The following is a 17,550-nucleotide window of genomic DNA, read 5'->3' as shown; positions in this document are numbered from 1 at the left end:
CTAAGCCTGATTACTGTTTTAGTAGATACACACTGTTAGTATAACATGGACTAAGACTGATTACTGTTTTAGAAGATACACACTGTTATTATAACATGGACTAAAACTGATAACTGTTTTTATAGGTACACACTGTTATTATAACATTGACTAAGTCTGATTACTGTTTTAGTAGATACACACTCTTATTATAACATGGACTAAGACTGATTACTGTTTTGGTAGATACACACTGTTTTTATAACATGGACTAAGACCGATTACTGTTTTAGTAGATACACACTGTTAGTATAACATGGACTAAGACTGATTACTGTTTTAGTAGATACACACTTGAATAAATACGCCTCTATCGATAATCATTTCAGTGGTATTAATTAAGTATTGTCAAATTCGTCACCCAGGTGAAGGCAGCCAATTGATCGGGACCCAAGTTGTCCTACCACTTATTATCCACGCCGCCGATCAATAGCATGCATTAGGTAGTGGAGACCATGCATACCTGACATTGCACAGCACTATCGTCTGCAAGTTAAGACATTGATTTTGTAATAAGTGAACAATAAGAAAAACCCATCTCTGTTATACACATAATAATCAAAATCAGTTAGATAAGATAAGCAATATCTAAAGCAGGCATACTACCAGATTCTAAGGCAGAGTTGAATGCCAAAAGAGAAAACGTCACAAATAGGAAGCCCTACAACCCTCCATGGTCAGTGGGTATGTACTAGTAGATGTGACGTTTATGTTTCTGTCGTCTGCTAGCGCTGAAAATTGGCGGTAACGGCAATATAAACACGTGGTGTATTTGGATTGTCACCTGAGCAACGTTCGTGTGCACTGCAACTGATGCTGGGTTTGAAGTAGCACACTGACAAACAGCAATGAAAGTGTCCAGCCGTGAACGTGGTTTGACACTTTGTAGTGTGTGACAATTTGGGTTGGATTGTGAGTGCTCAGTAACATCCCAATATACACAACCAAAGTATATCTCTCAATACACAGCAGACTAACTCACAGTGAACTTTTTCAGTTAATTGTTTTAATCGTATTGTTTGTTTACCGTATTGATTGGTCAGTAGGTTTGTTGAGGTTTTGGAGAGTACGGTACTCGCAGCACGCCACACAGAGACACTGGGTGCTACAAACTTCTTTCGTGGAATATTTGCTACCGAGAATTGCTGATACCTGGGAAGCGTCGTCGGGCGTTAATTATACTATTTGATGTGTTAATGTTTTAGTGCAATGGAACTTAAAGTGTCGACTGAGGATCGTAGGAAGGCGAGAGAGACATTAACGAACTGTTCATATTCAGACCAACAAATGGATTTCACGGACTGACCACACTCCAGCCAACACATGGGATGTACCATAACGGTTTCCTCTCGGAAAACCAAACCGCAATGGCCCATACCAAGAATAACCACGAGCAGCAAAAAAGAAAAGGAACCCTATGAATGTGTATTAGAGAAACGTGTCACCCCTAGGAACTGGACAAACGTGGCGGCCCCCGGTAGTGGTGGGGGAGGACGGGTGAGTGTTAACTTCCTATTACAATCAGTAGCTCTCGGTAATGGCAGGGAAGGCCACGAGTGGTACCTTTAATCCTGACAATGGCGTATTAACCCAAAAAACGAAAATAACGTATTCGTTAACAAATAACATTTTATTTTAAAACATCTTAGCACATAATTAATAATATTGTATAAATTAATCCAAAATTTTGATTTATGTATTCTTTGCTACACATTTTGGACATCAATAAAGACTGTTATGGATAATCAGAACAAATCCATGCTTGACCACAACATGGCTTCATGTATTAATTGTGGTTGCATGTGATCAGGGGCCATGTTGAGTGAGTGTAGCGGATAAAAGAATTAAAACAAGAACTTTCCATTTTCTTGCGGATGTCCTAGTAAATGTGGCGGGCAAAAAGAAGATAATAGAATTTCACGAATACATCAGATGTATGTATCTCGCCTATGTCTTAAGAGGAAAGACATATAATAAACACAAAAATAAGTAAAGACATCTTATTTAGAAATTACAGGAAATGAAAAATGTTTTACAATACCAATAAGAACGACTATTTAACATTTATTTTAAAGCATAGAATTTTTAAATCTACATTTGAGTATTATTATCTAGAAAATATATTCCGGATACAAATTCACAAAAAAAGCCATTCGGCTGTATGTGGAGCGTAAGGGTTCGTTATTAATGCAGAATATTTAACTCATTTTTAGTATTAATTGTAATGAAATATTGCAGGTATATAGTAACACGTGTATCTAAAAGTATTATCGAGGATTTATATATTATAAATAGTTCTACATACAGAGGGCAATTAGTGACAGTATTTCTTGTTGGTTTTAAAATCATATGGTGTGTTACTCTGCTGGTGGAATATCGTGCGATATTGGCCGTAACCTTGTAGCTGGAACTTATTCTGGCAAAATGTACACCAAATACTAGTTAAGTGAAAGTGTACACCAATTACTAGTTAAGTGAAAATGTACACCAATTACTAGTTAAGTGAAATTGTACACCAATTACACTAGTTAAGTGAAAATGTACACCAATTACACTAGTTAAGTGAAATTGTACACCAATTACTAGTTAAGTGAAAACGTACACAACTTACTAGTTAAGTGAAAACGTACACCAATTACTAGTTAAGTGATACAAAATGTACACCAATTACTAGCTAACTGATACAAAATATACACCAATTACTAGTTAAGTGATACAAAATATACACCAATTACTAGTTAAGTGAAAATGTACACCAATTACTAGTTAAGTGATACAAAATATACACCAATTACTAGTTAAGTGAAAATGTACACCAATTACTAGTTAAGTGATACAAAATATACACCAATTACTAGTTAAGTGAAAATGTACACCAATTACTAGTTAAGTGATACAAAATATACACCAATTACTAGTTAAGTGAAAATATACACCAATTACTAGTTAAGTGATACAAAATATACACCAATTACTAGTTAAGTGAAAATGTACACCAATTACTAGTTAAGTGATACAAAATATACACCAATTACTAGTTAAGTGAAAATGTACACCAATTACTAGTTAAGTGATACAAAATATACACCAATTACTAGTTAAGTGAAAATGTACACCAATTACTAACTAAGTGATACCTTATTTGTTGCAGTCGTAATGTTTTAAATGTGTACCGTTATAACGGGTTTTATAGAATCCTTCAACATTAAGCCGTATTTCAGAACATTTAGAAATTGAAGTTCCACTTTTTTGTTAAGTAACGCTGATGATGGCTTACTTTTTACTTCTAAAATAACGGTTATTATAACATTTGAGATGACTGGAAATTACTTCAGACTTGTTAACAAGCATTTTAAATTCCAGTTTCACACGGCTTCCAGAACACCAGTCTGGCGTATATTTTATATCTCTTAAGTTCTTTATCGGTTTATTCTTTTCTATTATTTTTAGTAACAATTACCAAATTTTCGATTATCTTTTTGGCATTTTAGGAATTCATTCGGATGTTCAGGCCTTTCTTCCTGCGCGAAGTTGCTTTACCAATCTTTATCCATTATTGATGGTGACCAACAGTAGCTCCATATAAATAACCTGACATTGTTTGGGGTTTCTCAGTACATGAGAATCTAATATCTTACATCGCCAAGACTAGGTCACTGAGGTGGTCCCCACTCTCACATTAAACAGCCCTTGCTACCGGTCTCCTTTTAGACCTTCAATTCAGTTTGAAAACACTAAATACATGGTAAAGCTGTAAGAACACAATTGATTTTACAAGAATTTACAAAACTACTGGTATCTTATACAAGTGAAGCCGACCGCAAAGCCTTGTAAATTGGTTCACCACGTTAATGCTACCATTAGCCTATACATAGACGTTTCGTGGCTCTCATAACTATAGGTACTACACTGTATGGTATTGTCGGTGCCGTGATAGAGGTAGGGTGGCAGATAGCCCTGCGTAAATCCAATCTGAATCTTCCGGACCAAATTCGAAGCCATACAATACGAAACAGCACGATGCTGTTGCGTTTGGATGTTGTATGTATGTATCACTTGTTTCAATGACATAAAACTCAAACATTATCAACGTATATGATAATTTCGGAAAATATTTTATTATTCATTACGATTTCTAAAAACGCAGCTCTTGTTTTTGATATCAAAATTATCTAAATAAGCGCGAGCCGGTATGATATTTTGTTTAGCTTCCGTTACTATAAGAGAAGGATATAAACTGATTCTTTGTCAAAATCGTCGGTGTGCAAAATGTACAAGAACACGATCATACGTAACATAATGTATTAGTTAATTAGATATGAAGCAAAATAGATAAAAATAGATATATAGTGCTGTTTGTATATTTTTATTGATTGATATTATTATTGGTCTGAATACAAAAGTATCAATAACGCAAACACGGATCCTTGGTCACCTCGCTTTATTAATATCTAAAAATAGAAACAACTCTTTTTACAGATAGTAATATATCGCACCTGATTATCACTAGGCCCTATTTCATTGAAACCCTAGTCTAATATAGTTTTGTAGACACTTTTTTAGCTCGGTTTAATACTAACGATGATACGTGAGCTAGCGGTAAAACAGGGAGGAAAGTTACAGGGGGGCGTTACGGAGGGGGTGTTGACGCATGCGTAAAGACAAGGATGTGGGCGATATTCTCCGGTGTCAGAAACATGTTCAACTTTATTGTATGTTCTAGATATATCACCGTATTTATATATATAATCCTTTTTGTGATATTTAGTATATCATATAAAGGGCTTAATGAGTCCTTTCTGTGATATTTAGTGTATCATATAAATGGCTTAATGAGTCCTTTCTGTGATATTTAGTTTATCATATTAAGGGCTTAATGAGTCCTTTCCGTGATATTTAGTGTATCATATAAAGGGGTTAATGAGTCCTTTCTGTGATATTTAGTGTATCATATAACGGGCGTAATGAGTCCTTTCTGTGATATTTAGTGTATTATATAAATGGCTTTTAATTAATGAGTCCTTTCTGTGATATTTAGTGTATCATATAAAGGGCTTAATGAGTCCTTTCTGTGATATTAAATGTATCATATAAAGGGCTTAATGAGTCCTTATTGTGATATTTAGTGTATCATATAAATGGCTTTTAATTAATGAGTCCTTTCTGTGATATTTAGTGTATCATATAAAGGGCTTAATGAGTCCTTTCTGTGATATTTAATGTATCATATAACGGGCGTAATGAGTCCTTTCTGTGATATTAAGTGTATCATATAAAGCGCGTAATGAGTCATTTCTGTGATATCACGACTAAACGCTGTACAAAAAGAAGAATAACAATGCATGACTGATGACTTTAAATAATAAATGTATCAACGTAATCAATTTGTGACGTCGTTACATTTATAATTTAAAGTCTTAAATTTGGCAATGGGTATGATTTTAGTCATCGACAAAAACTGTGAAGTCCATCCTTATTTTGAAGCTCATTTATATTTGTTGATATTTTGCCATATTCGGTGATATTTTTTTAAAACTTTGTATTTTCACGACATAACGTTAACTGTCTTTTTATGTTAATAAATATCACAATATTTTTTTTTACGACATTGAAGTATTTTAGAAATAGGAATTCTATAAACAAACCAGACTATAGAAGGTATGGATGCTCATTAATTGGAATGAACATGAACAAAACTATAATTGGAAAGATCATTGCTCAACATATAGCTTTCCATGTAGACTACCTTTCCCCCTTAAAGGTTGTGTCTGTTATGAAACAGATAGTTTTAGATAAAAATATGGACGTCTCGATTTCCAGGAATGATTTAATTGTATCGACAGCACAACCATTACCGCATAGCCCGAAACGACGTAACACTAGCGCCGTGTATCTCAAAGTCGCTTCCACGTTTATAATGTAGGGTAATTACTCGACAGGCATGAAACGCGCCTATTAATAAGTCATAACGCAATGTTAACACCGAGAAATAGCGAGAGGTCACGTTGCCCGACCAAGCTCAGACCAGAAATATAGAATTTTTAGCTAACGTTGAACGTGAGTTCTTAATTAGATAAATGAGTTTACATAAGAACCCCGCGGGGATTGTATTTCACGAAAATAAACGTGAGATAATTGTTTTGTTTATACACAACTTCTATGTCGTGTATCCATAACTGGGACAAAAATGGAATCACCTGGATATTTTATTATGTGTTACGAAATGAAATGAATTTACAAGAAAGAGTTATGCCGTAATTTATAACGTACGTCATAAACGAAACGTTTGAGGCCATCGACTAGTATCTGTGTTATATTGTGCTTTTAATTCTCCTAGATAACAGTTTTAAACATGTAAAGAATGTTTTTGCCAACATTGGCATGATATATTCCAGCCTTGCGTATTGCAGAGTTATCTGCTCTTGTGAGCAGGTATTGATTGTTACGTCATTTGTTTGTGAGAGTAACGTCATCAATTTTTGAGAAAACGACGTAATTTTCTCACACAAACCAATGACGTAATAATCAATACATCATTTAGTTGTATCTGACTTTATTAACGTGATGATTTTATTATGTCATTTTTTTCAAATTAAATGTCATGTAACAAAATTATATAAAAAGTTAGTGTTAGTATCCGAATGTGACCATTTCGAATCCCAGGAAATCAATACTTTGTTTCATTTTTTTTTTATAATTGTGAAAATACAAACGATACAAATTCAACATTAATGGACTTTTAAAGTTATCAAGATACGACAAGGAAAATATTCTCGATAAAGACTATGCTTAAAATAGGGAGCTTTCAACATGAACACAAAAGACTGATCTAGCCTAGAAAGTACCTAGATTGTAATACTGTTATATAAACAATTAGCTACTTTAATTCTCAAAACTGCACTGCATGGATTTCAAATTTTCATGAATTCATATTATTACATTCACTCTTTTGACCTCCAAAACCTTGCTGATTGAATATTTCCGTTTAATTTGCATCAAAGTTTAATCATGTAAAGCAATGTCAAAGCAATTTCTTTTTTTGCGCCGAATTGGATAAATTAGATTTTCTCCAGAACAAATATGAATCTCATTTTTAATTAAGTACACGTTACAGTATTCATTCTAGTTGGCCATTATCGATTATATTTTTACATGTACGCACGAAGGTAAATAAAGAATTATATCACACCACAGCGTCAACACATGAGGACTATTCGAAACTCGTATTAGGTACAAAACATCGTATACATTGTACTAGTGACTGAGGAGACACACGACGGGTCTCGACATGAAAACACCAGAGGAGAAGTGTGTCTGGTAGCAATAGGATGTTTTTCATTGAAGTTTATAGTAAGCTATGAACTGAACTTATTTCAGATAAACACGTTTTGTGATTATCAACCTCATTAGCAGTCATCCGACTTTTCGGTAGTTTTATAATTATTGGCCCTTCATTTTGTTCAAGTATGTGAGCTGTAGTTTTGAGGGAAAATATGAAAAATTGGCATGAATGATTTAATATTTAAATTACTTTACTTCATTTTCATTTCAGCTAGTAGCAATTAAAATATTGAAATCGTTTCATAATAGCTAGGGGAAAGTATTTAGAGTTAAAGGTACAACGATTTTGAAAGTTCTAATGAACGTTTTTAGTTTCGAAGGGTCGTGGTGCAAAAATAGGTCTAAACTAAACATAGCCCTTTGTATCATAACACAAAAATAAGAGGAAACAGCCAAAGTGTCATTTACTCCGTTGTTGTTTTCCACGTGATTGATGGTACACAACATAGCGGGAGACTAATGTGGGCCAGGAGACGCTTACCCTTCCTGGACACCTGGGTTTATCTCCGGTCACACCGATGGTAATGCTGTGTTTCCTTTCGTTTCGGTGTCAACTCAGATCCTCTATCAAACCCGTTAATAGTTTATCTTGTGTGTTGACGTTGTGGTATTGTATTATTCTTTTTTATCGAAATGTAAGAATATTATTTCGGTTTTTAGCAATGCGACTGGAACATGAAAGAGAATTCTTGACGCACTGAAAGCCAATATATATAAACATAGTGATTAAGTATGGATAACAAATACTTCGTATAATGTCTATTTTACTACTCTGCAGGGAAATTTACTTGACATCTCAGGATTGTTGGTCAAACATCAGGAATCCCAATGCGACAATAGGACATCAGTATAAAAGTTCATGCAATATACATGTACTACATTCAAACTACCAACCTGTATCGCTTTAGAGCTGGGAGGTCCATACTCCATTTTTCCTTATATGAAGTGGTAGCCATTGGATATACACTTTGATCATGCGCAAAAAGAGTAAAAGTTGTTTAAGATATCTAAGTAGACAATGAAATTATTTTAAAAGTAAAATGCCTACTTTCATAAAACTAGATGCCTGCAAAAACTATACAAGCATAAATTGACTAACTCAATAAGATAATTCATTGATTAAATATCATAACTTTGTTATATTTAGAAGTAGATTGTAAACGGTTGAGATTAAACAATTAGACAAATTGCAGAATTAATGAAAAAGCAAACATCCCCCAAAGCTGAAGTCGCACCAGGAACACGTACAATTGCGTTACTTTTCGAAATTTGGTTTTAAAAAAATTAAACAGAATTTCATCTGTTTTAAGCCTTGTTAGGTTTTCTCGTTATACAAAATTTTAATATATCGATTTTATTGTTATTGTATTTTGTGGAAATATCTGAAAATAAACAAATAATCTGTTATATTCACCCTGTAAGTGATCATTTTTAAGCTCCACAAGTAGAGTTTTATCTTTGAATTTCAATATTTCAGTGTGAAAAATAAAGAAATTGTATGTAAAGCTTTCGTTAAGCTGACAATACTTTACATAAATGGTTCATAATGAAGGGAAGTGCACATATGGTGACCCTGTAGAGGGAGTGTATTGTTCATATACTACCACTAAGTGAGGATATGTAAGATTAATTAATTAGTGTTATGAACTATATTGTGTTATATGTGTTTTAAATGTTCCCTTTCGTGAAATTCTCTCATTAATTTCTGCTACAGTAGTGACCTATCGTTTGGACTTCCCAGAAGATATGCACAACGGAAATCACCAATTAATATAAAAGTATGATACAGACGCGGTAACAGCAAGGCTTCGCTTTGAACATTAGAAATTGCACTGACGTCTGACGCGCGTGCTCTCCAAGGGGAATGTTCATGCATGTCGTTACGTACCTGACATGGAACACTACTCCCCGGGGTGATTTAACCCCTCTGTCGTAACGTACCTGACATGGAACACTACTCCCCTCCGTGAACTTGATAAGGCCATTGAAAGTATTAAATATGCCAAATTATTGTATTTCATTTGTGAAACTTATAGAAAAAATACTCAAGAACCTGTTGTTTGATTATCTGTATGGATTTTAGCAAAAAAATGTTTTAGGTTAAATAAAACAAAATTACCACAGCGTCAATACTCTAGAATAAAATATGCAACATGGTATTGGAAAAAATTAACCACAGCGTCACTATACTGGAAAGAAATACTTCAGCGTCGACACACTAGGACAAAATATACCATAGCGTCAGTACAGCAGGACAAAATATACCACTGCGTCACTAAACCGTTATAAAATATACAACAGCGTCGACACACTAGGACAAAATATACCATAGCGTCAGTACAGCGGGGCAAAATATACCACTGCGTCACTCAACTGTTATTAAATATAAAACAGCGTCGACCCACAAGGACAAAATATACCATAGCGTCAGTGCATCAGGACAAAATATACCACTGCGTCACTAAACTGTTATAAAATATATAACAGCGTCGACACACAAGGACAAAATATACCATAGCGTCAGTGCAGCAGGACAAAATATACCACTGCGTCACTAAACCGTTATAAAATATACAACAGCGTCGACACACTAGGACAAAATATACCATAGTGTCAGTACAGCAGGACAAAATATACCAAGGCGTCACTAAACCGTTCTAAAATATACAACAGCGGCGACACACTAGGACAAAATATACCATACGTCAGTACAGCAGGACAAAATATACCCCTGCGTCCCTAAACTGTAACAAAATATACTACAGCGTCGACACACTTGGACAAAATATACCATAGCGTCAGTATAGCAGGACAAAATATACCACTGCGTCACTAAACTGTTATAAATATATAACAGCGTCGACACACAAGAACAAAATATACCATAGCGTCAGTGCAGCAGGACAAAATATACCACTGCGCCACTAAACCGTTATAAAATATACAACAGCGTTGACACACTAGGACAAAATATACCATAGCGTCAGTACAGCGGGACAAAATATACCACTGCGTCACTCAACTGTTATTAAATATAAAACAGCGTCGACCCACAAGGACAAAATATACCATAGCGTCAGTGCATCAGGACAAAATATACCACTGCGTCACTAAACTGTAACAAAATATATATACCACTGCGTCACTCAACTGTTATTAAATATAAAACAGCGTCGACCCACAAGGACAAAATATACCATAGCGTCAGTGCATCAGGACAAAATATACCACTGCGTCACTAAACTGTAACAAAATATACTACAGCGTAGACACACTTGGACAAAATATACCATAGCGTCAGTATAGCAGGACAAAATATACCGCTGCGTCACTAAACTGTTATTAAATATACAACAGCGTGGACACACAAGGACAAAATATACCATAGCGTCAGTACAGCAGGACAAAATATACCCCTGCGTCACTAAACTGTAACAAAATATACTACAGCGTCGACACACTTGGACAAAATATACCATAGCGTCAGTATAGCAGGACAAAATATACCAATGCGTCACTAAACTGTAACAAAATATACTACAGCGTAGACACACTTGGACAAAATATACCATAGCGTCAGTATAGCAGGACAAAATATACCACTGCGTCACTAAACTGTTATTAAATATACAACAGCGGCGACACACAAGGACAAAATATACCATAGCGTCAGAACAGCAGGACAAAATATACCACTGCGTCACTAAACCGTTATAAAATATACAACAGCGTCGGCACACAAGGACAAAATATCACATAGCGTCAGTACAGCAGGACAAAATATACCAATGCGTCACTAAACCGTTATAAAATATACAACAGCGTCGGCACACAAGGACAAAATATCACATAGCGTCAGTACAGCAGGACAAAATATACCCCTGCGTCCCTAAACTGTAACAAAATATACTACAGCGTAGACACACTTGGACAAAATATACCATAGCGTCAGTATAGCAGGACAAAATATACCAATGCGTCACTAAACTGTAACAAAATATACTACAGCGTCGACACACTAGGACAAAATATACCATACGTCAGTACAGCAGGACAAAATATACCACTGCGTCACTAAACTGTTATTAAATATACAACAGCGGCGACACACAAGGACAAAATATACCATAGCGTCAGTACAGCAGGACAAAATATACCCCTGCGTCCCTAAACTGTAACAAAATATACTACAGCGTCGACACACTAGGACAAAATATACCATACGTCAGTACAGCAGGACAAAATATACCACTGCGTCACTAAACTGTTATTAAATATACACCAGCGTCGACACACAAGGACAAAATATACCATAGCGTCAGTATAGCAGGACAAAATATACCACTGCGTGACTAAACCGTTATAAAATATACAACAGCGTCGGCACACAAGGACAAAATATCACATAGCGTCAGTACAGCAGGACAAAATATAACCCTGCGTCACTAAACTGTAACAAAATATACTACAGCGTCGACACACTAGGACAAAATATACCATACGTCAGTACAGCAGGACAAAATATACCACTGCGGCACTAAACTGTAACAAAATATACTACAGCTTCGACACACTAGGACAAACTATACCATAGCGTCAGTACAGCAGGACAAAATATACCATAGCGTCACTAAACCGTAACAAAATATACCACAGCGTCGTCACACTAGGACAAAATATACCACTGCGTCACTAAGCTGTAACAAAATATACAACAGCGTCGTCACACTTGGAAAAAATAAACCACAGCGTCAACAAACTGGGACAAAAAAAATGCAGCGTCGTCATACTGGGACAAAATATAATGCAGCGTCATTACACTAGGACAAAATGTACAACAGCGTCAACACACAAGGACAAAATGTACCACAGCGTCATTACACTAGGACAAAATGTACATCAGCGTCAACACACAAGGACAAAATGTACCACAGCGTCATTTCACTAGGACAAAATATACCACAGCGTCATTTCACTTGGACAAAATATTCCACTGCGTCAATTCACTAGGACAAATTATACCGCAGAATCAATATCTGATGACAATATGAGAACATGAAAACAATACGGGAAAAAACCCCAGGAACAATGGAGTGACCAAAAACAGGAAGAGGACACTCTCCAAATTAACGAAATTCTAGGTTATCCACAGATTAGCTTACTGATCAAGCTATGCCGATAACCCAATAGTACAGATATGACCTTACTCAAAGCACCTGGGCGGGAGTCGAAATTCAATGCGCGTGTTGATAGAGAACACCTCATGTTTTCACACCACGTCACCAAGGTAGTGTTCCTCCCGCATTATGCCATAATGTCATAACTCCTCTCAAAAGTCGTGCCCAAGGACCTGCAAAGTGTTTTCGATCGGCAATCCCCGGACCCTGCTTCCGGTGTTTTGACGCATTGAAATCGTGACAATGGAGTCTCGAAATAAAATGTGACAGAAATCGGATGGACACTTAATCCTCGATTTTGATACAAAAAAGAAGTTTTAAATATATCTAGTCAATATACATGTCCTTCCCTCAAGACTGTTTGCTGATGCATATTTTAGATAGGTTCCTGCTGTTTTGGTTATATTTAGTTAAAAAAAATTCAAGTGTAATGGTTATTTGTTCCTATAATACTGTCATTGAAAGGAAATTCTAAAGTTTGGCGATCGAGCAGTAAAAAATAATTTCAGAAATACTTTTGCCAATAACTGTATTTAGACACCATTCATAGTATTTTAATACGGAGTTATATTTAAACAAATGCGAACGCTTAACTATCATTTACCCTTTGATCCTCTGTTGATATTGATTTATCTGTTATTATACTTAACATAACAATCACGATTTGTTTTCTTTCACTGGCGTTATGAATGGCAACTTCATAACTGCTTTCATAATTGAAAATAACCATAGCTCCTCGTATTTTTTAAATAATCATTCGATTGACAGCAACTGTGAAGGGTATGGCTGTTGTTGTATATGCCGGCTACTCACGTTAAGGCAAGATAAAACTCGATGACCCTTGATTTTGAAAGTAGAATTGTCATACACCCCTCAACTATAAACCGTAGGTGAACTAACAATCTACAAGGATGGGATTTCGAAACTTAAGAGGTTGCTTCAAAATTATATTAAAAATATATACAATGCAACAGTTAAAAAAACAAAAGAAATGAAAATAGATGGCAACATAATAAAACCTGGAAGTAGTTGTAACATGTCTTTCCTGACAAAGACAAACACAAGTATGCTAACAAATCATAAGATTAAATAATAACCACAGCAACGACCAAATCTAAACTTTAAAAAAGTCAGATAAGTTATACAATAACCTTGATAGTCGACCCTTTATGATGTTAATGTGACGTCTACTTAACACAGTGAACACGTTTTGCACATATGTAATAGAGGTTATTATTTTTCAATGCCTCCGCTAGGGTTCAAATCCGGGACCTCTTGTTTCGGGTTAGGGTTAACACTCTTGTTTCGGGTTAGGGTTAACACTCTTGTTTCGGGTTAGGGTTAACACTCTTGTTTAACCCTAACCCTTACACACTACCAAATGAGCTAGGGACAACTCTTCCTCGCCGAGTCGGCAGAGAGCGACCAGTATCTCGGTAGGCTGATATAGTCATCAGGGGAAAAAACATCGAGTATTCCATTAGTATATGGTTGCGAGAGCAATGTTCAGTATTTCTATCATTATTTCCCGGGTCCTAACGTGGGCGTAACTGTTACAGAGGTCATACACATATGTACGTCATTGTCTATTCTTGCTTCTGTTACTTATATTTTCATTTTCTGCACTAGTTGTTTTGACTGGCAACGACTCTAAATAAAAAAAAATAAAAAAATCAATTTAAAAAATAAACAATTAGTTTGAGAAAACTGTCGGTGTTTTAATCTTTGAGACAATTATGTTCTTAAAGAAAATGGTGCAATTAAGTGCGTACATTTTGTTTTGGTATTTCTTAAAATCAATAAAATAGCATGAGTATCTTCGCATTCTTTGAATTATTTAGTAAGAATGACTGACACGTTATGCAATTCGTGATATATTTCCCATAGATCCCATCACCTTGAGGATATAGTCGTGACGAACAAAGACAGCGCGAGACAAAGTCTCTATCAATAATGTTATTTATACATACACCGGAGAATTATGTCATTGTTGAAAAGGTCACCTGCTCACCCTTTCTGTGTTTCATGTAAAGTGAATAAATTATTTATTGGCATCGGATAGAGTTAAGATGAGCAGAGCGTGATGGCATTGACATTGAATGCTAGCTTTGGCGTTTAGTGTTGGCACTGTGGTTTGTATTGTTATATTTACTATACAGAATGTACGTTGACAGTAATTTCAAAGTGGGAAATTACGTCGACTCGGGTCATTAAATAATAATTCAATTAACGTTTGCCAACACATTACACATTTTTAAAAATGTAACTGCTCTTGTCCTCCCAATTCATGTTTTGTTAAATCTGAATTTTCCCAATCAAATTACCAAAATGTCTCCTTTCCTATACAAAGAAAAACGTAAGACGCACATACACACGTGATTACACACGTGACGTTTGGTAATTGATTCAGTTACATAGCACCATACAACTGTTTCGTCATTGTAAAACTCATCGACGATGCTGGGTGCCAAAATGTTGAAAATCTGGAAATCCGAATTGGTCGTCTAATCTACAGTTGACACAAAAGGCGAGGAGCATAAAGCCCATTGATTATATGAATTCCAAGAATTAAAGACTGATGACTGATCTTTCAGTTGAGACTCAGTACGTTTTTAAAAGGGTTTTGTGTCCTTGCAACAGCTGAGATCACATAAAGACTGTGACTACAGATGATAGAGCCACTGAGTGACCCAATACAATCTCACTGAAATACCATAAGCCGGACACAGTATCTGCCGTCAAATCTAATCGTGTTTTTGGATTGTGTGACGATGTCTGCGAAAGGGAAACTACAGATGTACGTCATAAATCTAAAAAAAAAAGGAATGATTTGAAAACTAATAAATAATTAAATGTGCTTTTTAAGATTAAATATCCGTGGTGACACAATTTAATCATGCATCATATTTCCCCCCCGGAACTGCGTGGGTTTAATTAAGAAATATTTTCTCAAAACAAATCCCATTGATATGAAATGTCATGTAAACACAGAATATTTATATTATAGAATGCCTTTGTTTTGTTTTGATATGTAATTTTCTAATCATGTTACTAAGCGAAACAATGTTTTTAGCTCACCTGGCCCGAAGGGCCAAGTGAGCTTATCCCATGGTGCAGCGTCCGTCGTCCGTCGTCCGGCGTCTGGCGTCCGTCAACTTTTTCCTTTAAAATGCTACTTGTCCTGAATGGCTCAGAGGATTTTGACCAAATTTGGCCTAGAGCATCTTTGGACAAAGGAGACTCAAGTTTGGATAAACGGAGGGTGTGGCCTCTTTGGGGGCAGAGGGGCGGGGCCAAATAGGGGAAGTAGAGGATTTTTTCTCTCCTACTATACAAGTGAAGGGATTTAAACCAAATGCAGTCTGAAGCTTGGTCAGGAGCATCATTGGCCAAAGGGTTCTCAGTTTTGTATAAACGGACGGTATAGCCCCCCTCGGGGCAGAGGGGCGGGGCTAAATAAGGGGAAAAAAGGTAAATCTTTAAAAATGTTCTTCTTCTCAACCAATTGAAGGATTTTGACCAAATTTGTCCTAGAGCATCTTTGGACAAAGAAGACTCAAGTTTGTATAAACGGAGGGTGTGGCCCCTCTGGGGGCGGAGGGGCGGGGCCCAATAGGGGAAATAGAGGATTTTTTTTCTCCTGCTATACAAGTGAAGGGATTTTAACCAAATGCAGTCTGAAGCATGATTAGGGACAAAAGAATCAATTTTGTATAAACTGAGGTGTGTGGGCCTCCTTCTAAGGGCAGATGGGTGGGGCCCATTAGGGGAAATAGAGGAAAACATCAAATATCCTTCTCCTTTTGTACCGATGAAGGGATTTTGACCAAATTTGGTCTGGAGCATCATTGGCCAAAGGGTTCTCAGTTTTGTATGAACGGAGGGTATGGTCCCCCTGGGGGCAGAGGGACGGGGCCAAATAGGGGAAAATAGGTAAATCTTTAAAAATCTTCTCCTCAACCAATTGAAGGATTTTGACCAAATTTGTCCTAGAGCATCTTTGGACAAAGGAGACTCAAGTTTGTATAAACGGAGGGTGGGGGCCTTCTGGCGGCATTGGAGCGGGGCCCAATAGGGGAAATAGAGGATTTATTTTTTCTCCTACTATACAAGTGAAGGGATTTAAACCAAATGCAGTCTGAAGCATGCTTAGGGAGAAAAGAATCAATTTTGTTTAAACTGAGGTGTGTGGATTCCCCTTCTTTGGGGCAGATTAGTGGGGCCCATTAGGGAAAATAGAGGAAAACATTAAAGATCCTTCTCCTTCTGTACCGTTGAAGGGATTTTAACCTAACCAAACTTGTTTTAGAGAATCTTTGGGCAAAGGGAATTGAATATTTATAAATGGAAGATGCAACTTTGTTACTTGTACTCCTTTGATAAACCTGAATGGTACTCAGCAGGTTTTAAATTGAAAAATAAAATACCAGGTGAGCTATTAAGGCCCCTGGGCCTCTTGTTTATTATGGCATGACAACATTAACTTGAAATAGACATCGTCATCATTCGTTGACGTTTACGTACAACGCGACGTCGCTCATTTGTCCTCATGCATATTCAATGTGGTCTAGTGCCGTTGACGTTTACGTACAACACGACGTCGCTCATTTTTCCTCATGCATATTCAATGTGGTCTAGTGCCGTAGACGCAAGCATTGACGGCTACATGCTCCACTAAAGGGAAAGGCTCATCCATAAATATTCATCGTTCAAACGGTAGACTGCGTAATGTGTGTGAGAGTGAGTGTGTATAGGTAAGTGTGTCAGGTATTTATTCAAGGTTGACTGTGAGTGTTTGGGGTGGGGTATAGGAAGGTACTCATATCAAGACTTATATTAACAGTTATCAAATCGAACGCAATCACCATACATGTCATTCTAATAAATGTTTGTCATTGTTGATTTGTATAGACATTAAGCCTTTTGATTTTTTTTGATAATATTGATCATGATCAGATGGAAGCATGCTCCTGTGTACTACTATCCCCATCCC

The 17,550-nt window shown here is 36.2% G+C and overlaps 1 protein-coding gene across 1 annotated transcript in view; it reads left to right on the top strand.

The window, feature by feature from the left end:
* The first annotated feature begins 838 nt into the window (after positions 1–838).
* Positions 839–17,550, top strand: part of LOC110447939 (calpain-9-like) — a 62,222-nt gene continuing 45,510 nt past the window's right edge. Inside the window, exon 1 of the mRNA XM_021493930.1 lies at positions 839–1,536. Coding sequence (XP_021349605.1) covers positions 1,363–1,536 — 174 coding nt within the window. The 5' untranslated portion in view covers positions 839–1,362. The remainder of the gene's footprint in view (positions 1,537–17,550) is intronic.

Source organism: Mizuhopecten yessoensis, unplaced genomic scaffold (assembly GCF_002113885.1).
Source record: "Mizuhopecten yessoensis strain PY_sf001 unplaced genomic scaffold, ASM211388v2 scaffold3689, whole genome shotgun sequence".
NCBI classification, from domain to species: domain Eukaryota; kingdom Metazoa; phylum Mollusca; class Bivalvia; order Pectinida; family Pectinidae; genus Mizuhopecten; species Mizuhopecten yessoensis.
This window is presented reverse-complemented; position numbering and strand designations above follow the sequence as displayed.